Source organism: Abrus precatorius, unplaced genomic scaffold (assembly GCF_003935025.1).
Source record: "Abrus precatorius isolate BTA unplaced genomic scaffold, Abrus_2018 Scaffold7, whole genome shotgun sequence".
NCBI classification, from domain to species: domain Eukaryota; kingdom Viridiplantae; phylum Streptophyta; class Magnoliopsida; order Fabales; family Fabaceae; genus Abrus; species Abrus precatorius.
The window spans coordinates 28523819-28546052 of record NW_020874417.1 but is presented as its reverse complement, the minus strand read 5'-3'; the positions used below and the strand labels follow the sequence as shown (position 1 = coordinate 28546052).

General features: G+C 34.7%; 3 protein-coding genes across 5 annotated transcripts; 2 read left to right on the top strand and 1 right to left on the bottom strand.

Moving 5' to 3' along the window:
• Window positions 1-1574: 1574 nt before the first annotated feature.
• Window positions 1575-8409, top strand: LOC113873067 (putative E3 ubiquitin-protein ligase LIN-1). The gene is made up of 16 exons (XM_027511037.1): window positions 1575-2512; window positions 2705-2762; window positions 2869-3240; window positions 3361-3446; window positions 3583-4857; window positions 5277-5421; window positions 5514-5771; window positions 5859-6168; window positions 6244-6368; window positions 6457-6576; window positions 6666-6791; window positions 7293-7415; window positions 7497-7607; window positions 7796-7939; window positions 8045-8293; window positions 8392-8409. The coding sequence occupies exons 1-16, from the start codon at window positions 1575-1577 to the stop codon at window positions 8407-8409; spliced, it is 4458 nt and encodes a 1485-aa protein (XP_027366838.1).
• Window positions 8410-9473: 1064 nt separating this feature from the next.
• Window positions 9474-12172, bottom strand: LOC113873124 (mitochondrial uncoupling protein 3). The gene is made up of 3 exons (XM_027511115.1): window positions 12101-12172; window positions 11155-11621; window positions 9474-10231 (listed from the first exon to the last, which is right to left on the bottom strand). The coding sequence occupies exons 2-3, from the start codon at window positions 11527-11529 to the stop codon at window positions 9689-9691; spliced, it is 918 nt and encodes a 305-aa protein (XP_027366916.1). The 5' UTR covers window positions 11530-11621; window positions 12101-12172; the 3' UTR covers window positions 9474-9688.
• Window positions 12173-13615: 1443 nt separating this feature from the next.
• On the top strand, window positions 13616-22169 carry LOC113871280 (nuclear pore complex protein NUP1-like). Of its 3 annotated transcripts, none has more exons than XM_027508272.1 (9): window positions 13616-13949; window positions 14700-14746; window positions 15927-16051; window positions 16569-16767; window positions 16875-17177; window positions 17255-17341; window positions 17437-18189; window positions 18559-19208; window positions 20120-22169. In XM_027508272.1, the coding sequence occupies exons 1-9, from the start codon at window positions 13697-13699 to the stop codon at window positions 21630-21632; spliced, it is 3930 nt and encodes a 1309-aa protein (XP_027364073.1). In that variant the 5' UTR covers window positions 13616-13696; the 3' UTR covers window positions 21633-22169. The 3 variants fall into 3 exon arrangements, with proteins under 3 accessions (XP_027364073.1, XP_027364074.1, XP_027364075.1); XM_027508273.1 differs by having other exon boundaries at window positions 13901-13949; window positions 14700-14750; XM_027508274.1 differs by lacking the exons at window positions 13616-13949; window positions 14700-14746; window positions 15927-16051 and having other exon boundaries at window positions 16613-16767; window positions 16875-16943; window positions 17102-17177.
• Window positions 22170-22234: the final 65 nt, after the last annotated feature.

Genomic DNA, 22234 nt, shown 5'->3' with positions numbered 1-22234 from the left:
CTATTATATTTAACACAGTTTCCATTAACCAGCACAGCCAACAAAACCTCAATATGTATTATAGTTCACAGTTAAAAAATAAAACACTCAAATAATTTTAATGATATCTCAATTTTTAAAAAATAATGTCAATTAAGAAGATAATAAATTACAAAAATAATTTTATTACAATCTCAACATGTTAAAATAACTTTTCATGCAAGAGTTACGTAAATGGATCCCGCCAAAAGAAGAAATCAAGAGGAGAGTATTTTGGACATTTTTTGGGGTGGTGATTTGAACTGTTCTAAATTAATAAGATTGTTTGTTTCACTCTTTCAAACATGTCAAGATAAAACCGAAAGGCCAAGGTGTGTCAAGGCAATCGGTGACCAATCATATTCCAAATAATTTAAGCATATAAAATATACACATAACTTAACCTTTGCAAAATATAATAACATGTTTCTTGGTCCAAGCTTTGCTTTTGTCATTACATCTAATGCCGGCACAGCTACTTCCAACCTTGTTTCATATACAGACACATATAGTCTTCTCTTCCCTTCTCTGATTTTTCTTCTTGTTCTTGGTGGAATTTTTCTCTCTTACATGGCTTCAACATGTTGGCTCATTCATCATGTCCATCTCATACAAACGTTTCTTCTGCTTTGATCAAAACTATAGTCAAAGCCTAATATTGTCAAATTGTTATTCAACAATGAGTGTTTGAGCTTTTCAACAGGGCAACCACGCGTTTAGTTTCTCTTTGTGCATCGCCATCGCATGCTAGCAGCAAGAGATAGCACTCTCATCGTCTTATGCAAAGCTGGGAAATTTGAATATGGGATGCTATTGGCATCTTTTGAATGATCAAAGGAGAAAGTTGTAGTGGTTGAAAAAAAGAAGGGACAAGGAAATAAGGTCAAAGATATATTCTTTTTGGAAAATCCTGATCTGGGGTGATCATGATCAGGGTTATGCTTTCATTCTTGTTCACTTTCAGATTCTTGCTTGATATATATTTTGTTGGGTATTTTTTTTTTTCCCTGTTTGCTTAGTTGGTCAACTTACATGAACAGATATATAGTTTTCTTTAGAGGGAAAGATTATTCAGTGTTGTATGACAAAAGTACTTGATTCAAATGTGGTATCTGTTCACAGTTTTAATGATAGAAATGTTAAACTGCATTTTCTTAACCATTCTTAAGTTCCGGTTCTGCAAAAACTTATACAACCTTTGACTTGGAAATGCTGGTTGAGATTAAAAATTCTGTATGGAAATGATGATTAAAATCTTGGCGTATTAGACAAACAGGTTCTTTGCTTTAGATTATGTTTACATTCTTTTCTTTCTTTCTTTTTTAATAGGCAAAAGAAACTTCATTACTATGAATGAGCACAAGGGGTACTCAAACCCTAAATGCACATTCTCTTCTCTTCTTTCTTTTTTTAATTGTTTGGTTTAAAAATGAAATCTTGTTTTACTACCGACCTTGTACTTTTCAAGTGTCTACGTATTGTGGATTTGGTTCTTTGTGTTAATTTTTTGCTTTAAATTGCCATTAATCTTTCTTTATTGTGATTGCAACTGGCAGATGGCAGGGAACTTCAGATTCACAATGGACCAGAAGGATATTGTTAGGTTTTTGACTACAACTGTTGATAGTTTCATTCAAGATCGGTTAATCAACAAAGAACAAAGAATCCAACACAAAGAACAGTGTGCAGAGAGGTTAGCAGCAGAAGATGGAAGTTATGACAAAGACACTGAGGTGGAATACTCTGATCAGGCAGTATTAGCAAATCTGGATTGGGGTATTGAAGCTCTTGAAGAAGCTATCAACACCTATAACATGGAAACTAAGCTTGCTAGACTTGATTATGCCGAAAAGATGTTGCAAGTGTGTGCAATGTTGAATCCTAAGCAAAAGACTGCTGGAGTGCCAAACTTCTATCTCTCAGCTTGGGCAAACCTAAATCTATCCTACTTATGGAAGTTGAGGAACAATATTCAAAATTGTGTTTTTCATGTCCTTGAGATGTTCATTGTTGACCCTTTTTTCTCTCGGATTGATTTTGCTCCTGAACTCTGGAAAGACCTGTTTCTTCCACACATGAGCTCAATTGTGGGGTGGTATTCTGAAGAAAGGCATAAGCTTATGATGGAAGTGATACCTGACGCTTCTGATATGTCCTTTACAGCTGATTTTGATCAATTTTTCAATGAGTCTTTGGTATTTTCTATGAGGCCTCATCAATTAGACAAATTACAAAAGTTGGAGAAGCTTTATGGAGAATCGTTGGATGAGAACACAAAGCTATATGCAAAATATTATAAAGATTGCATGAACTCCGATGGCACCTCCAGCAAGAAAGTGGCTCCTATGTTGCCAATTGCTGAGCCACCAATGACTCCTTTACATGAGTTGAGCCGGTCTGTTCCTGATTTTGTAAAATTTGGTCCTATTTTGCCCAAGAGTGCTGGGTTTTCTTTGACATCACGATCTAAAGATGGCGGAAATGAAACAATCAGGTTAGAGTTCATATACAAATTTTGAATTCTTTGAATCTGTGTTCATGTGCCTATTTGTGTTTTGCATGCGTGTTATGATTCAGTACCAAAAAGTTGTTGATCATCCTTTTAGCACAAGAAAATTCAACATACAATTATATTTCCTTTTAACCTCATAATACCTTGTACTTGTTGGATGGTTACTTTCAACAGAGAGAATTCAACTTCCAGCCATTCAAAGGCAGAGAAATCGTCCATATGGGGTACAAAGGTGATATAAAGTTGTGTGTATATTATTGCTAATAATATATATTTTGAGATACATGGATTTAGAATAGCATTTTGGTATTGGCCTCATGATAAACTATCATATGCAGGAGATCATCATTGAAGAGAATGAAGATGATTCAGATTCTGAGCTTGATGATGCATCTGAGGATTCTGATAACAAAAGCAATATTTTTTCACCAGAGATGAAGATGGTTAAGGATGAGGAGGATATTGAACAAAAAGTGAATCTATCAAACCAGAAAAGCCAAATTAATTCTCCTTATATCTTCTCTCCCTTGGATTCTCCAAGAAATGCTCCAAATATTTCATCTTCAAAACCTGATACGCATAGTAAAAGAGAACCCAAGTGTTTGCGCTTACTATCTAGTCGTTTTAGGGACTCAACTATTGCTGAATCTTTATCATTATCTATGGACATGAGCACAGATCATATTTTCTACTCTGATAATGAAGTAATGGTATGTCAGATAAGATTATATAATCCCATTTGTTATTTATTGCTATGTAACTATTTTTTTGTTACCAAGTGTTATGACTATTTTTCAAGTTCAACTATTTAACGACCCTTTGGAATATAGGTCTTGAAGAATATTCAGAGAAATAACCATAACCAAACGTTAAGTATGAATCATGACAACGAGAATAGCCTGGTACTAAATGACAGGTAGTCACCATTTTCTTTTATTTATGATATATAGGGTTCTCTTGTAGTTCTTGTGCTAATCTTTAGGTTAGTGACAAGTGAAAAATATGAAAAATATCATTTTCCTCTTAATGTTCAACTATCTTTGGGTTTTCAGCTCCCTTTGTGAAAGTGATGAGGGATATCAAAGCTGCATTTCATTGCCAAAATTGGAGAAGTTAACTATAGGGACAAAACCACCCAAAGATTTTGTTTGCCCAATCACTGGGCAGATATTTTGTGATCCTGTCACCCTTGAGACAGGCCAGACCTATGAAAGAAAAGCAATTCAAGAATGGCTCAGAACAGGAAACACAACCTGCCCGATCACGCGACAGCCTCTATCTGCAAACACATTACCAAAAACAAACTATGTTTTGAAGAGATTGATAACATCATGGAAAGAACAAAATCCTGAACTAGCTCAAGAATTCTCTAATTCTAACACACCAAGGGATTGTTCTCCCTCTACAAAAGACATCCCAATGCTCTCCATTATACAAAGAACAAATGATTCACCAGGTCACAAACACAAAGATAATTATATTAGACAAAGGAGTAACAGATTTATGCGTGTTGCTGTTGCAACATCTCCAACTAGTGTGTTATCTCAAGCTGCAGTAGAAACAATAATAAATTCCTTGAAACCTTACATTTCAAGTCTTTGTACATCAGAAAACTTGCAAGAATGTGAAAAAGCTGTATTGGAAATAGCAAGATTATGGAAGGATTCAAAGACTGATCCTCAGATTCATGCTTATTTATCAAAGCCAACTATCATAAGTGGTTTGGTGGAAATACTTTCTGCTTCTCTGAATAGAGAAGTTTTGAAAACATCAATTTATATTCTTTCCGAGCTAATATTTTTAGATGAAAGTGTTGGAGAAACACTAAATAGTGTTGATTCTGATTTTGATTGCTTGGCTACTCTACTTAAGAATGGTTTGGCTGAGGCTGCTCTTCTTATTTACCAACTAAAGCCAATTTTTGCCCAGCTTTCAGAACATGAACTTATACCCTCTCTTGTCCAAGTGATCCAGAACAAAAATGAGGAGTTAGATAATTTTCAATTAGTTATAGACCCCAAAGATGCTGCAATAGCAGTTATTGAGCAAATTTTAATGGGAGGGGATGAACATAGCAGGTCCTTTAATGCTTTGAGTGTCATTTCAGCAAATGGAATTCCAGCCTTAGCAAAGTATTTGGAGAAGATGGAAGGAAGGAAGTCTGTTGTTTCCATACTTTTGTGTTGTATGCAGGCTGAAAAAGGTTGCAAGAGCTTGATAGCAAACAGAATTGAATTGTCTCCTGTTCTTGAATTATTTCACGCTGGAAATGATAGTGTGAGAGGCATCTGTGTGGAGTTTCTCTCAGAACTAGTGCAACTGAATAGGTAATCTGCCGGCTTGCTTACCACAAGCAAAATTCATCTCGTATTCATCTTGTTCAGTATTTTGGATATGCTTAACTAGAGTCATGATTTGTGTTAGAAAATGGTAGAAACCACATTCTTATGCATTAGAGAAGCATCACATCTATGGTTACACTAAAGTGGAGAAACTAAAACAAAAATAATATCATATTTTTTTAACCAATAATAACTAAAATTAGGTAGGAAAGGCTCATATTTTTCATACCAATCAGAAAAGGTATACCTAACTATTTCCAATTAAACACTCCCCACATTTTAATTTACAGCAGTTTGCTTTTGTTATATTAAACTGTGAAGGCATACTTGGTGACAAAATGTGTTGTTGTGTTATTCCTCTTCCATCACTAGTTGTATTTCTTATTCCTTATATGGTGTTACAGAAGGACATTTTGCAACCAGATATTACAGACAATCAAGGATGAAGGAGCATTTAGTACAATGCATACGTTTCTGGTATATCTTCAGATGGCTCCAATGGAGCATCAACTTGCTGTTGCCAGCCTTCTTCTTCAGCTTGATCTTCTGGTTAGCTTTTTTAGATCAATTTCTTGTCACTAAAATATAATTTATGTTCTCCTGCTACTTCAATATATTTTTGTTCTTGTCCAAATTTTCAGGTTGAACCACGAAAGATGAGCATTTACAGGGAAGAAGCTGTGGAGACACTGATAGAAGCACTTTGGCAAAAGGACTTCTCAAATACCCAGTTGAAAGCTTTAGATTCTTTATTATTCCTTATTGGACATGTAACTTACTCAGGAAAGTCATATACCGAAGCTTGGTTACTCAAGGTTGCAGGATTTGATCAACCTTACAATGCTTTAATGAAGGCCGAGCAGTTGGGACAGTATGACTCTGATTTGATGGAAACCATGGTTTGGGACTACGACATTTTGATTATGATTTTGGGCTTGGTTGATTATTGATTTCTCTCCATACTAACACAAATTTCTCTTACACAGGAGGATGAAAAAAATGCTATGAACTCTTGGCAGAAAAGGGTAGCTTTTGTACTTTGCAACCATGAAAATGGTTCAATATTTCAAGCTTTAGAAGAATGTCTAAGGAGTAATTCCTTAAAGATGGCAAAATCTTGCCTTGTTCTTGCCACATGGCTCACACACATGCTCTCAACTCTTCCTGATACTGGCATAAAGGATGTTGCTCGCAAATCCTTGCTTGACAAACTTATAAATGTCATCCAGTCATCTAAGAACTTGGAGGAAAAGATCCTGGCTACCCTAGCTTTGAAGACTTTCATTGGTGACCCAAGTAGGTTTGTTTATAATAGTTATAGACATTATGTATATTCTACTATTACTAAATAGAAAACTGTCAATGTTTCAGTTGCCCATGAATCACTTAGAGTTTATGCTAAAAGCATGTATAGAATCATGAGGAAGCTGAAGAAATATTCGGTGGTGGCAATTGATATTATGAAAGCCTTACTAAATTTAGAATCTGTTGATGTGGTGAGTGGAATAGTGATTTGGGATATGGTTCATTTCATGTAATATATTTGTTTTAGAAAAGTAACTATTTAAATTCTCTATTTTATAGACAGAATTATGGAGTTGTAAAGAAGTTGTTGAGTTAGATTTGAGCTCCAATGGGGAGGTGCTTTCCTTGCTATATATGAATGGTCAAGTCTTGAGTGGACACTCTGATGGAACTATAAAGGTAGAGTGTCCTAAGAATTAGAAACAAAGTGTTTTTGTGCATGTATTTGGTTGTTTGTCTTAACAGTTCCACTTCATACCTCCTATTAGGTGTGGGATGCAAAAAAGAGAATTCCAAGAGTGATTCAAGAAACTCATGAGCACACAAAAGCTGTAACTTCTCTCTGTTCTTCAGTTGATAGACTATACAGTGGTTCCTTAGACAAAACCATTCGGGTAACTTCTCTTGCTATGTCGCAAGAAAAAATTGTCTGATCTTTGTTGGTCTATATTTTATTGGGCATACTAATTAATGTTGCGAAGATTTGTGGTGATGATTAGCTCTTTGGCATGTTTACATCGTTCATTAGTTGACTTGAGACCTTTTGATAACAGCTAACGTTAAGTTACTGTGTACCTGCAGCCTGCACTATCCTTTGAGAATATTTAAAAAAATTATTTTTCCTGGAATGGAATAAAGAATAGTTTCCCATAATAAGTGTTAATGTTTATTGAAATGAACAAACAGAAATGAGTATGCTCAACATGGAAAAAATTGTGATTCAATAGTTTGTCATGCTCTTTACAGTAGAAGAGTAATGCTATTAACATCTTATAAATGCTTAGTCACTTACCTTCATGTTAACTTACCAAATTACCTATTGCATCCTTTTGTTGATCCTCTAGCTTAAATATAATATTGAATATGCCCCACTGAATAATACTACTTATATACAGGTTTGGACAATTAAACCTGATGAGATTAAATGCATAGATGTTTATGATGTTAAGGAAGCAGTGTATGAGCTGACAGCAAATGCTAAATTGGCATGCTATGTAACTCAAGGAACAGGAGTTAAGGCAAGCCAAATTACTTGAACAAGACAAATAGAAATGTAGTTCCATCGTAAGATAAAATTAATAAGATTTGAGATGTGACAGGTTTTTAATTGGTCCGAGGCTCCAAAGCTCATCAATTTCAACAAATATGTGAAATGTCTAGCTGTTGCTGGGGACAAACTGTATTGCGGCTGCTCTGGTTACAGCATTCAGGTAAACATCTTTCTACATTGCTTCAAATTCTTGTAGTGTTTAGCCGAGTAAACCAACCAACAGAGGTTGCTTCGAAGTTAAGATCCATAATGTTATTTCCATCTACAAAACATGCCACTCTGGCATCACATGCAAAAGCTTCTCTGGTAATTCTTCCTTAAAAACTATATGGTTATGAATAATGGCAGGAGGTCGACTTGTCCAAACATACATCAAATTCATTCTTCTCAGGCACAAGAAAATTGTTGGGAAAACAAACCATACACTCCATTCAAATTCATGATGGTTACCTATTTGCTAGTGGTTCTTCTGTTGATGCAACTGCAGGAAAGGTAAATGCAAATTCTAGCTCTAAACTTCTATATCAAAGTCATTGTCATTCATTACAGATATGCATCCTTTCTTGCTAAACTGACTTTTCCTTCAATTGATGTAAGATATTTTCACTTTCCTCCAAAATGATGGTGGGATCACTCTCAACTGGACTTGACATCCATCGCATAGTCATCAATAGTGACTTCATATTTGCCGGTACGAAATTTGGCACAATTGAGGTTTGGCTAAAAGATAAGTTCACCCGGGTTGCTTCCATCAAAATGGCAGGTGGTCATACAAAAATCACATCACTAGTGTCAGATGCAGATGGTATGATGCTTTTTGTTGGTTCCTCTGATGGCAAGATCCAGGTTAGGCCTTGACCTAATCATTATGATGCAGTCATGATTTCATAAAACTAAGTTGCTTCTTTCCACTAACCCATTTCCTCTCTGGATTCTTGCTACAGGTTTGGGCTTTGGATTAAGCATAGAATATGAACAAGTGTAATATCCCTTTTTCCACATGTAAATGAATTGCTGATGAGTTTTTCTTGTTTGGGATCCTTACAGATTCTATAGGTTCATTAGTTAAAGACTATTATTGTTTATTATATTATATAATCAAAATAATAAATTCTATATCGAAGGTCTATGGAGCATGTGCAACTTGGATTATAGTAAGTCAAGCATCAACTTACATGAGCATCTCGTAGAATCCAGCTATGAATTCAAAATTAAGACAAATTTGAAGTAAAACTTCAATAGATTTATGCCAAGTATCACATTGCGAAAGTGAATTTAACCAATAACTCCCCTGTCTCACATTTTGGTGACTTCTTTATTAACCTAAACTTAACATGGACTAAGATTTCATCTTTTACCCACTGCCTTATCCCACTTGCCGTATTTCTTGATTTCATGTGTTTTGCAAATTTCAGATGTAATCATTGTCCCAACTGTTTCTAAAAAATCATAAGCTGCCATATTTTATTTTTTTTCCTTTTATAATTTCCTTACTTTTTTTTTTTTTAACTCCTTGCTTTGCTAGTTTGTTTGTACACATACCCTTTTCATTGCCTCTCTATTCCTAATCAAAATCTGAATAATAACTACTAGTGTAAGTACAATTTGAGGGTCATGATTTTCCACATATATCTAAATCACTCTTTTCTAATACTTTGATTCACAGCTTATGTTGTTAAACTGAACCAAATAATACTTTGACCAAATTAACAATTTAAATTAGGTGACACACACAGATGACGTCACATGATATATTAAAAAAACATATATAAAATGTGAAAGTAGTCGTAAATTAATTCAATTTATTGAAAAGAATAATTCCCCATATTTTAACTAGTTTTTTTTTTATCCCAAATTTGAAGTAATTTATCACAAATTCAACATAACTGAGCTATAACTGTCTAAATATCCATTTCATAATCAGACAAGTAGATCATATATTTGGTTTGATTTTGACAACAGTGTCAAGACCAAAACATCCTACTATCAACTGAGAATTTATAAGATAAAGATTATCAACTTTTAGATCTCATTCAAAATCTTCATTTTATCTTATAAAGTTCCAAAGCTGGAAATAAGGGTTAAAATTAGCCATCAATGACACTGATAGCTGCAAAAAGAGAAAATACTAAATATGCTAAAAGTTGGGAAAAAGATTAAATCTGGATGTTGGTACCTCGGAGGCTGTGAATTGTAAACTTATCATGAATGAATGTCTTCCGGTATATAAAAAAAAAATTCTTAGAAAGAAGAGAGGCCAGCAAGTTTCCTAAACTTCTCATAGGAAACCCAGAACACAAATTGCCATGGACCAAGCCTTGCCCATGTGGGAAAGAATCCTTTCCACAATGCTCTTATTCCTTCAATTTTAACTGTCTTTACCAAGCAATCATAAGAGTTACTATATAAGACTTTTCCTTCCTTTTTAGCTGCCTGATTCATCATTCTAGTCTTCACAACATCAGCTGGACAACTTAAAGAAGTTGCCGCCAGACCTGACATGATGGGAGCTAATGTGTGGGCATAAACATTATCCTCAGCTATCCTACTTCTAATAACAAACTGTTTGGCATGATCATAACAGGCTAATTCTCCCATGTTCACTAAGAAGGCTCTTTGGATATTAGGAAAAACACCCTTCCACAATCCCTGAAATCCTTCAGCTCGAACAATTTTGTTCAAGGCATCAAATGGCCCCAAATACCGAGGTTGAAGACCTTGGCTCACCCTTTGGCCGTCAGCTTGCATCCTCACCTTGACAAGATCAGCTGGGCTGGCTATAACCTGTACTAATGAGAGTAAACCGTAGAACATTGTAATTTTTAAAGAAACATATCATCAAAGGTGACCAGTTAATTAAAATCTTATGGCTAAAACAATAATTATTCCCAAAATATTTTCCATGTTACTGTTACTGGGAAATTATAACGTTGTAAATTTACATTTTATCATAATGCTAAGTAGATAATTCTTGGTTTTTATTTGACCTTTGTTTAACCTTTATATCTAATGGTTATCTTTGCACCTCACCGATGAAATCATCATCCTATCCTTTTACTTCTACCTCTCCTACCCAAGACAGCGTGGAAAATTTTGAAAGCATCTCTATTAGTTCAATATGTGAATCCCAACACCTTTCTAAAAGGCTGTTGCCTAAGTTCTTTGGTCGAGATGGACCGTGTTATTTGTCTTATGTTTGTGGGTTTGCCAAGCTTGAGGGGACCAGAACCAAGACAGTGACAAAGCCCCTCACAAAGGTTGAATCACCTAGATTAGGACCAAGAAAAGGAAGATATTAAGTATAGCCTATATGACTGAATACTCAAGTCTCCTAGTTGATCCCTTTTAGGTAAACCCTTCTTGAAACTGGGATAAAAATCAGTCAAATGAACAAAAACCATGCAATAACGGTCACCAAATCAATCAATGATGTAAAACTGAGACTGATCTAAGGACTACACATGCTTTACTATGTTCATAAAATCTTGCAAATGTTGTTCTTGGAGACATAAATTTCTTCACTTGAACCATTCAACAATGGAATTCAAAATCAAAAGGCTTATCCTTTAATTATAACCTTGTCACTCAACACATTTAAACGAGAAGGTACAAAAGTTTCTAATTACAAATAATTACCAAAAGAAATGACTAAATAACAAAAATTATGCAGAAATATACAACACATTTCCAGAACATGTAGTTCTCACCTGAGCCACAGTACCAGAGATTCCACCGACTACAGCCTTACGAATGATAGAAAGTGAAGCATTGTCAGAATCAACCACACTTCTGAGGTGCTCATACCCGACAATTCGAATAGGCGTGTAGAATAGGTGTCTAATAATTGCTGGAGACAAGCCATTGTAAAGGCCAAGAGTACCTTGTTCACGAATAATGCCCAAGCCTACTCGAAATGCATTAGTTGGACGACTAGAGGAAAGTGATTCACCATGGAGTTGGAGCCTGGTCTTGATCAGATCTATGGGGAAAGTTGTAGACTCAGCCACCATAGCTGAGAGTGATGTCAGCAAGACCTTCGTGTGAGCATTATTAACTCCACCATGTTCATAGCCTGATTTCATTGGTTCATTCAAGAAACACCTAACTCACCACCAAAAAATATGCACAATGCTGATCCAAGACAATCAATGATATCTTTTGGCTGCTAAGATTCCTACACATTGAGAAGTGTTGTACCTATCAACAACACAGTCTCTCTCCACACACACACACGTCCAAAAAAAAAATGGCATGACAAAGAATTTATATTGTTCTTATAAAATCATTATATGTTGAGATATATGGACAATGCAAATGTGCATTGCTAGAGAAGTTATGCATCGTCATCCAGATTGGTAAGGGAGAAATTGAACAAAATAAGATATAAAAAACTTCCATTTTCTGATTTGACTTTGGGTTTGTTGCTTCAAAGGATTTAACTTGAAAGAACGATGCGTTGCTTTGAAAAGTTGAGATTGTTCTCTCTCTTAATGGTTTTGATTGCATATGAACACTCAAGGTCAGGTTTTTTCATCTACTTTTCACCCATCGTTCATCAACAACACGTTAACACGGTTCCAGAAACCAAGTGAGAAGGATCAATCACAACATACTCATCAGGCATCATGGGTAGCACGATTGATTCAAAATTACCTCGGCCATTCGGAGCAGTCGATGATGTCACCGTTCAACTCATGCGTATCCCTTCCATTCTGCCGGCGCCGAGAACAACCATAGGTAACCCATCATTTTTATGTACATGTTAATAATAATAATAATAATAGTTTAAAATATACGTTAATTTACTAATTAATTTTTATGTTTAAAATTAACCCTTTTTTTATATAAATCTTCTTTTACACACACAAACACGGCTAATTTAAACGTGCAAAATTAATTTTAATAAGTATATTACTATCAAATGCACTCTTCTCCTAAATGCTTTCTTGCATATTTTATGAGAAATAATACATGTAAATTTAATTTTTCTGTCCTGTGTTTAGGATAGTTATTATCTTTAAACTTATCCAAGTTGTGATGATTCTCATGCCCATATGAATGTTTGGAACTTGGAAGGAAATAAATCAAACGATAAGTTTAGACAACCTTGTAATTAAATAATTATTTAATAAGTTATTATGTGAAGAAATTAATATCATAAACTAAGACATAAAACTATTGACATGAGTTAAACAAATTTTATTTAAAAAGATGTAAAATATTTATTTAGATCAGTTGTATTAATAAGTTTATTAAAATAAATTTAAAATAATTTATAAGAGTTACATTTTATTTATATAAATTCTTTTAAACATACTTGAAATAAATAACAATGCAGACACAAATAGTTGAATATTATATTAAGATAAAAAAAAACTTAATTATGCATTACATTTTATAATAAAAAAAATGAGCAGTGTGCTATTAATAAGCTTTAACTGAGTTTTGACAAAAAGATTGGTAGCTCTAAATCATGTAACTAGTAATGAATAATAATCTCAGTTAGTTTTGCATGTGAGTTGAATTGTATGATCTACAATTAAATATGAAACTATAATCCTTAGTTAGAATGCTAAAGATTACAAGTAAATAATTTTTGAAGGATCACAATAATTAAAAAAAAAAAGGCTCACTTAGGATTAAAGTATATCTATAATTAAGCACAAGACCACAAGCCATTACCAAAATAATAGAAAATACAGTTAGTGGATTTTTGGGTTTTGACAACAAACATAAAAATAAGCCTATGATGTTTCTTTTGCCAAAGTGTGAGCATTAGTCTACAAAATTCATGAATGAAAGAACAATAATCCAAAATGACAAAGGCCTAAAAATATTTGATGCCAAGATTCTAGAAAGAGAAAATTTTACATAAAAAATATATTAAAAAAATTGTAAAATCACATGTCATAAAGATATATGTGTATTGAATTAAATTCATGAAATAATGTCATATATGTGTATTATTTGCTTAATTTTTATATTTAAAATTGAGAAAACAATAGCAAATAGAGAAAATGAAAATATAACTCACATTCAATTAACTTTAAAAGAAAAGAAAAATCCAAAAAGAAAGAAAATCTGTTTAACTTTATTTTTGTTTTAATTTTCTTTTTCTAGTATTTTATTTCGTAGAGCAGCGTATACTTCCCCCTTTCTCTACGATTTAAACCCTAATTCTTACTGTATCTGTTTTTCCTCTTTCCCTCTTCGATACCCGAAAGAACACACACACTCTCTCTCAGTGTGATGGCAACGGAAGAGAAAGACAAGGGATACGAAGGGGGAGCAGGAGGCAAGTTTCGGAAACGCCCCTTCCGCAGGACCCAAACGACGCCGTACGATCGTCCGCCAACATCCCTCAGAAACCCTAACAGCAATAATGGTTGGTTATCGAAGTTGGTTGATCCCGCTCACAGGCTTATCACTTATAGCGCTCATTCTCTCTTCTCCTCTCTCTTCCGCAAGCGCCTCCCTCCCCCTCCCTCAATTCCTTCTCCAGGTTCGTGTTTGTTTTTAAATTTATATAAAAAGAGGGTTTTACTATTGAAATTTTGTAAATTGGGTTAGTGAATTTTGTTTTTTTCCTTTTTGGTTACTGACATTGTTGTTCGGTTTGTTACGTTCAGTTCAGGATTCAGTTATCGGCATTATGCTAATTACTTTTCAATTAATGTCATTTTCATGAGTGTCTGCATTTTTTAAAGCAGTTAAGGCGGGAGCTAGATTATTGTTATTATTTAAATTATTATTATCCTTGTATTGATGCTATACTTTCTGAACTGATTGAATATTTATGCCTAATGTAGATGAAAATGTGGGTCAAAGGTCAAGTTTTTTTCTTCCCTTTCGAGACTATTTGTGGTCGAGGCAGGGGGGTTTGGGCTCATAGGTTGTAGAGCCTTGTGAATTTCAGTCACAAGGAGTGTTTGGGCCTATTGGGATTAGGGTTTGTTATCTTTATTGATTGATTATAATTTATTGCGAATCTTTTGTATTTTGCTTGTGGATGTGGATCTGTAGTTCACTGTAGGCCTAAACATGCTAAACTCTTGAGTATTTTTTTTCCTACTCCATATCTTTTGTTTGTCCCCCCGGTTACAGCAGGTGACTTTTTTTATAAGTTTTCTGTGCTTTTCCTTTTTTTATTCATGTTATCTGTTGCTTTTGCTGATATGAAAACGAATAATACCATTCTGTGATTTATTTACCAACATACATTTTTTATGGATATTTTGTTTATTGGGTGCAGGAACAGAACAGGAAGTAAGGAACAATCATCAGGAAGAAGCTGCCTATGTAAGTATGCATACTCCCTGTATGTTACTTGAGGATTCATTTTTGAGGGGTGTGATGTGTGTACAATTGTATTTCATTTTAATATACCATCTTGCCAACAGATATATTGTTAATAAGATTATTGTTAATGAGTAGTTATTTAAAGCTTCAAAAGACTTATTCGTTTAAATAACTACAAAATAATTGGGTATCATGATAACTAGTCTATATATATATATTCTATATCTATACATAAAATTGACTACACCTACTTATTGCTATATATTTATAACTAAATTTATGATTATTTAGATTTAGAATGCTTAGAGTCACATATAAATTAAGTGTAACTGTTATATATATATAATTTGTTTTAAAAATTAATTAAAGGTTTTTTACTTTTTAAATCTTTCTTTCACATTAAAAATAATTATTTGATAAATATTAATTTTATATTTAAATTATAATTCTTTTTAATTATTTTAAAACTAAATTAACTAATAAAAAAATATAAATACATCTCTGCAAACTAGTTATTAGTAAGTTTATATTCCATGTATTTATCTATTCTTTTTAAATTAAATATTAGTTACATTTTCTGTTCTTTTTTATCATGTCAAATTTTGACAAATTATTTATTTATTACTTAAAAAAATTTTAACTATTAATCTTTTTATTATATTACATTTTTATTTTTTATTTAAGTTTTAAAAATAATAAATTATAATTCTTTTTAATTATTTTTAAACTAAATAAATAATAAAAAGTATATAAATATATCTGTGCAAACCTATGCACGTGTATATTTACTAGTATTCATAAATTTTAGCTAGATGAATGGTTCAAATAATTTGTGAACAGTTTCTTTTATTTGGTAACTTGTGTTATTGGGTGGAGCTTTACTGGTATTTTTATGCTTGATTCTTCTGTACTACTCTATTTTCCTTGTGTATTTGGGAGCTTGAATTATAGTATATGACCTGCATTGTGTATGTAAAGGTCTCCCGGAAGTGTTTCATTTAGCATCATTTAAGATACTAATGGTACACTACACAATTGCATGTTCCATTGAGCTACTTGCAGTGCTTGTACAATCATTCTTCATTTTCATTGTTTGTGGAGCATTGGAGCTTAAATGTTCCCTTTTGACTAGTGAACCAGTTTTGTTACTTTTGTCATCATGTTATTGCATGAGAAACAGGTTGCAAACAATTCCTCTGGCAAGCAACAAGGACCTGTTGTTGGAAGTGATGCTCAGACTAATTGTTCTGATGGTGGTGGATTAAATGAACTTGAAAAGCTACTAAAGCAGAAGACTTTCACAAGGCATGTTTTGTATCATATGCTTGAAGAACCATTGCTTATTTAGTTGTTGAATATATATTTATTCTGGCATTTATATTATTTTATTTTCAGCAAAGCTAAAATAATTTATACTTTGAATGATGCATATAAAATGATGCAATGGTGTCATATTGTGAACTGTAGGTTTTGTCAGGGGTTTAAGACGTCTATTGAATTGATTTTGAATGTTTCCCCTGTACATTACACTGTATTTTGAGTAGCTTTATGTTGACATGTGCTTCTTGACATTTATTATAGTTTTTGGAGTTCTTGTTAGGATGCATCTGATTTTGCTCTTCTTTTTTTTCCAGTCACAGCTTAATCTTTCATATATTGATAGTTTCTTTGTGCAATTTGCACTTAATATGAATCTCATTTTACTTCTTTGCTTATTCCACTTGTCCATGAACCGTAATGCCCAAGGTCTTTGATAATATTATACATCTGGTCATAAATTTTTTGTTGATTCTGTACCTGATAGTTGTTTATTATTACACAGATCCGAGATTGATCATTTGACAGCACTTATGCATTCAAGAACTGTGGATACACCTGTCAGGGAAGAAGAAAAGCGGACCGAAATAATTCCATCAGAACCAATGTTACCTAGTGGACGAAGGGAAGAATATTCCAAAACACCTGCAGTTGCAAATGGGTTTGAAAATCATCTTGTTGTAACCCCGCATGTTACTTCAAGTGTATGTGAACTTGCCATTACACATTTTTTTTTGTATTTTGTGGATAGAAAGTTATTCATTTCTGTGCTGTGCTTCATCTCACATGTATTGCTTTTTAATGTCCATAGTTTCCTGTTGAGAATGTTGGCTCACCCGTGGAGCATGCAAAGGCTTACATGGGGAGCAGGCCTTCCAAGGTATCCTCTTCAATTTTAGGCATGCAAACTTCTGCTCTCAGGGAAGACCCAACTCTTGTAAAAAGTGAAAACATCCCTTTTAAATCCCCTATTATGTCAATTGTGCCAAGGGCTACTAGACATGCTGCAGTTCATGAAAATGGCTTTGTGACCCGAAGGTCTCATGGCAGAACTGCAATATATAATATGGCTCGAACACCATACGCCAGAATTTATCCAACATCTACTGTCAAGGTTTGCTTTCTCCTGAATCATGTTTTGGATCATAATCGTTTTAGGATCAAATTTTTGAACTAGATTCTGTTTTACAGGGTGATGGGCTTGCTGTGGAAGGTGAGCCGTTTTCTTCAAGTCAGTCTGCATTGCATCATGACATGCTTTCTGGATCTAAACAAGGGGTATAAGTACTTGTGAGTTATAAGTCCTGTCTTTCTGGGTATATTTTAGATATGTTACGAGATATTTTGTTGTGCTTTTCTTCTCATATTTGCAGGCAGTAAAGCGTAGAAGTTCAGTGTTGGATAATGATACTGCATCTGTTGGTCCTATACGTCGAATTCGTCAGAAGTCCAATCTTCTATATTCTAAAGAGTCAAGCTTACCTCTTTCTAGCAGTTCTCTATCCATTCCTAGGAGCAGAATGAGTATTGATACTACTCAGCAACCCTCATCTTCCATTCAGAAGCCTGTTATACCGGATGATGTTGAACATAGCCATATGAAATATTCAGAAGAAAATGTGGATGACACTATACCTAGTTCAAACTTCACCCCTTTACCCTCAAAATCCAGTGAAATGGCTTCAAAAATACTGCATCAACTAGATAAATTGGTTTCTCCAAAAGAAAAAGCATCAGAATTAAGGCTACCACCACTTGGGAATGATAATTCACCAACAAAGTTGTCACCTTCCATGTTACGTGGACAGGCCCTTCGAAGCATGGAAATGGTAGATTCATCAAAATTGCTGGACAATATACAAGGTAACAAGTTAGATAGCCCATTTGGAAATTTGTCAGCTAGTGCTCACAATCAGAAGTTAAATTCTCAGAGCGATAAGGTTGAAAATGGTTCATTGAAGCTTGTTGCTCCTTGCGATGGATTTCTTCCAGTTGTAGCAACTACAGATGCCACAAACCCAAGGAATCGAGTCTTGTCTAGTGCAAAATGTGTGGATTCTTCTATGATAAAATCTGTTTCTGACCCTCCACAAAAGAAGAGGGTATTCCATATGAGTGCACATGAGGTATGAGATTTTTTTAACAAATATCTATTTGACTGCTTTCAGTGGTTGTCATGATTTAAATTGTTTTTATTTCAATGTTTTTGTGGGTTGTTTTACATGAGCATAGTGGGAATAACTAGTATTACTAATCTTGTAGGCTTGTTGCTTACAGCAATAGGTTGCTTCCTTCCATTTACTCCCAAATAATGATAAATAAAGCAATTGGCATGATATATTTTTGTTTCTTAGGTCTTTATTTGAGTAGTTTTTACTTGTAGTGAATTTGGTTCCAAACAGAATAAATTAGAATTGAGTTTTCAAAGGAAACATATGATTCAACCTCACGATGTGATTGTTTACCATTCTTTTGTTTCTGTCCTTTTATAAAAGGATTGTGTGGATCTGGATGATGATGCTCATCCTAATGGAAATGCATGTTCTTTTGCTCCTGTTGAGAAAGAAATGACAAACTCCATTACTGTGATAGAGAAAACTGCCTCTGGTACTAAAGCAATTGCACAGGAGAATCCCTCATCACTACCTGTAGCAAGGGCAACCCAAAGTGCCATAGATGGTAAAGCTCATTTTGGGACTACTGATGTGTTTAGGGTTGGTGAGAAGGTTGATGTGTCTACCTCTTTGACATTGTCTTTCCCTGACCCAACTTCTAAGCCAGTTATGGCTTCAGTTACAGCAGCTACACAAGCTAGTTTTGGTTTGGACAAGCCTGCTTCATCAAATGGATCAATTGCTAATCCTCCCCTGTTTAATTTTGGGAATAAAGTGGTTTCACCGGCAGAGTTAATGGCTATTGGTGCTCCATCAGAGGAGATAACCAAATCAGGTCCAGTGTTTGGTTTGGAAAAAGATGTTTCATCAAAGAAGCATGTTGCTGATGCTCCATTTGTGAACTTTGGCTCCGATAAAAATGTTGACAAGGTTTCACCAATGCCATTTACTGCTTTATCATCAGTTCATGGTGAATCCACTTTTCTGAAATCTAGTGCGTCTTCTGAGTCAAAGCTGGGAAGCTCAATCAGGTTAGTGTATATAATTTATTGAGCTTTTGAAAATATTTCTAACACAATTCCTTACACATCTAGGTTGTTGAGGTTTGGGTCTGTTCTGGCCTTTCTTTTTTTTTTTTTTTAGTGTACTGAGGATGTCTCCTAGCCTACAGCCAGAAATTATTTCCTTGAGGCTTAAAGATCATTTAAGTGGCTTGCCTCTTCCAACAAATCTGTTTTCTATTTTTTACTTTAATATTTCTATTGCATGACCTTTGAAAAGTGGTAACACCTTTTGGTTTGACTGTGGAGATGACTCTTTGATGAGAAATATTCTGGGAAATATACTAGAATTCTTTGGTTTTTCTTGAAATAATTCAGCTTAGGAAATTTTGTTTGTTACTTTTGATTTTTGGGTTGGTGATAGAAGTCTCATTGGATGTACATCTTTCCTACAATTATTAATATTTCTACCATTCCACCTGTTTCACTACGTATACTTTTAACTTGATTTGCACTTGGAGTCATTTTACTGTGCCGTAGTTCATCAAATTTACCATCCTTTATATGTGCTGTACTTTGAGTAGTGTAAATGCTTGATAGTCAAACAATTATTTTTGTTCCTTGCCTTTTGCAATTTGACTGTCTGATTTTTATTATGCATCTTAATTACATCTTTTCTCCTTTTTGTATGCATTGTACAATTAAAATTGAACAGAAAATTTGACATCATTTTATGTTCATGAAGTGTTTCATTGATTCATGTACTAAATGTATCTTCATGTGCAGCTCAATTACTGTTGCTGGTGCAACTTATTTTTAATTACATCTTTGCTCCTTTTTGTATGCATTGTACAATTTAAATTGAACCGAAAATTTGACATCTTATTATCTTCAGTGAAGTGTTACATTGATTCATGTACTAAGCGTATCTTCATGTGCAGCTCAACTATTGTTGCTGGTGCAACTGAATCTATGCCAAAGGTTTGTCAATCTGATAATGGTGATATTGATACTAAAATAGATACTGGATCTTCTCTTAGGGCATCAGAACTAGCTTGTTCATCTGCATCACCATCATCATTATTGACATCACCCAAGAGTATATTCACTTTTAGCCAAAGTTCAAATCAAAATTGTGGGCTGGTTTCATGCCCATCATGTTCTTCCTCTCCATCTCTTGCATCAAATGACTTTACCGGTCAGAATATATTCAGCAATTCATCTGCTGCCACAAGCAGTGCTGCTGCAGATTCTACTGGCACTAATATGGCAACTATTGCTCCCGCTACAATTGGATCAAGTAATAGCAGTTCCTCGACCCCAGTGGTGGCATCTTCATCTTCAACAACTTCCTTTTTCAAATTTGGATCCTCTCTTGTTGCATCAACAAGTTTACCTTTATCTTCTTCTGGATCAGCAACGGTGGAAACTAAAAGCAGGCAGGATGCCCATGTTGGTAGTCTTAGCAGCACTGCCTTTGGTAGCTCATCTGCAGGGAGTGTCATTTTTGGTTTAAGCTCTTCAGCAACAACTGTAAATAGCCAGTCTCAGTGTTCTATCATTGGTTCTAGCGGTGGTTCTGTGCTTGGTGCTCAGACATCTTTTATCAGTGGGTTTGCAACTTCTAGTCAGACCCAGTCGGTTCCATTTGGTTCATCTGCATCATCTTCATCATTTGGGTTGACTGGGAACACAGCTTTTTCTTTGGGGAGTTCTTTATTTCCTTCTTCAAGCCCTGCTACTAATACAGCTTTTTCTTCTGGGAGTTCTTTGTTTCCTTCTTCAAGTTCTACCACAAACGGTACCAATTCTGGTACTTTGGGATTCAGCACCTCTGCTTCCTCTTCAGCTGCCAATTCTGTTAGCTCCAATAGCGGTACAAGCTCTACTTTATTTGGGTCTAGTTGGCAGCCCAGCAAGTCTCCATTTGATTCCACATTTAGTTCATCATCTTCATCTGGGTTTTCCTTTGGAACATCCACTTCTTCTGTTGCTTCAGCCAGTTCAGCCACGCTATTTTCATCAACCTCCAGTGCATCAACTCCTCAATTCTCTTTTACTTCAGCAGCAGCCTCTACCTCCACTCAGCCTCCTTTTGAAAGTCCAAATCCTGTCTTCACATTTACTTCAGCTCATGCTAATAATTATCAGATAAGTATGGAGGACAGTATGGCTGAGGATACAGTTCAAGCGACCCCACCGGTGACTTCTATATTTGGTCAGCAACCTGTTCCAGTTCAATCAAATTTTATATTTGGACCATCAACCCCATCAGGAGCCAGTCCTTACCAGTTTGTTAGTCAACAGAATATTGCGCTGCAAAACCCTTCTTCTTTTCAGGCTTCTAGCAGTCTAGAATTTAATGCTGGAGGGAGTTTCTCACTGGGTACAGGTGGTGGTGACAAAGCTGGTCGAAGAATTTTGAAAGTTAAACATAAACAACGCAAGAAGTAAAACCTTGTTTATTAAAATGGTTACCTTCTATCACTGCTGCTGCAGACTACACTTCAGTAATAAACAAGTTCTGAAGAGTGAATTGTCGGATATTTGTGGTCAATCGGCAGTCTGGACAAGTGGTGCTATTGCTAATCGGCATATGCAAGTTTGTGAGTCTTCTTTTGCCTTCCATATTCTCAATAGAAAACAAGGCTTAAGTTTGCCCAATTTTGTAGTAGTATGATAATGATATGATGAAACACGATGTGCTGTACCTGTAATGGTTTTAGGTCAGCGTTCATGATCTGGTCAGTTGTGATGATAATTCACAAAGATCGCTGTGTTGTCGATTGTAACATAAACAGAATTAGGTATCAATTTATAGCTTAGCTGGCTGTAACATTACAGTTCCAGTGAACAATCTGTGAAATGATTATTACTGGCAGACAGACCTTTTGTTTCTGTGAAATGAGTGAAAAATCACTCATTAAATATTGGTCGTAATTTATGCAAATGACCAAAATGTCAATGGATGAGAAAATAATAATTTAACAGCAAGATGGGCACATGCCATAGAACAGTCGACATGCAGCGTAGATGCGGGCAGATTTGTCATTGTA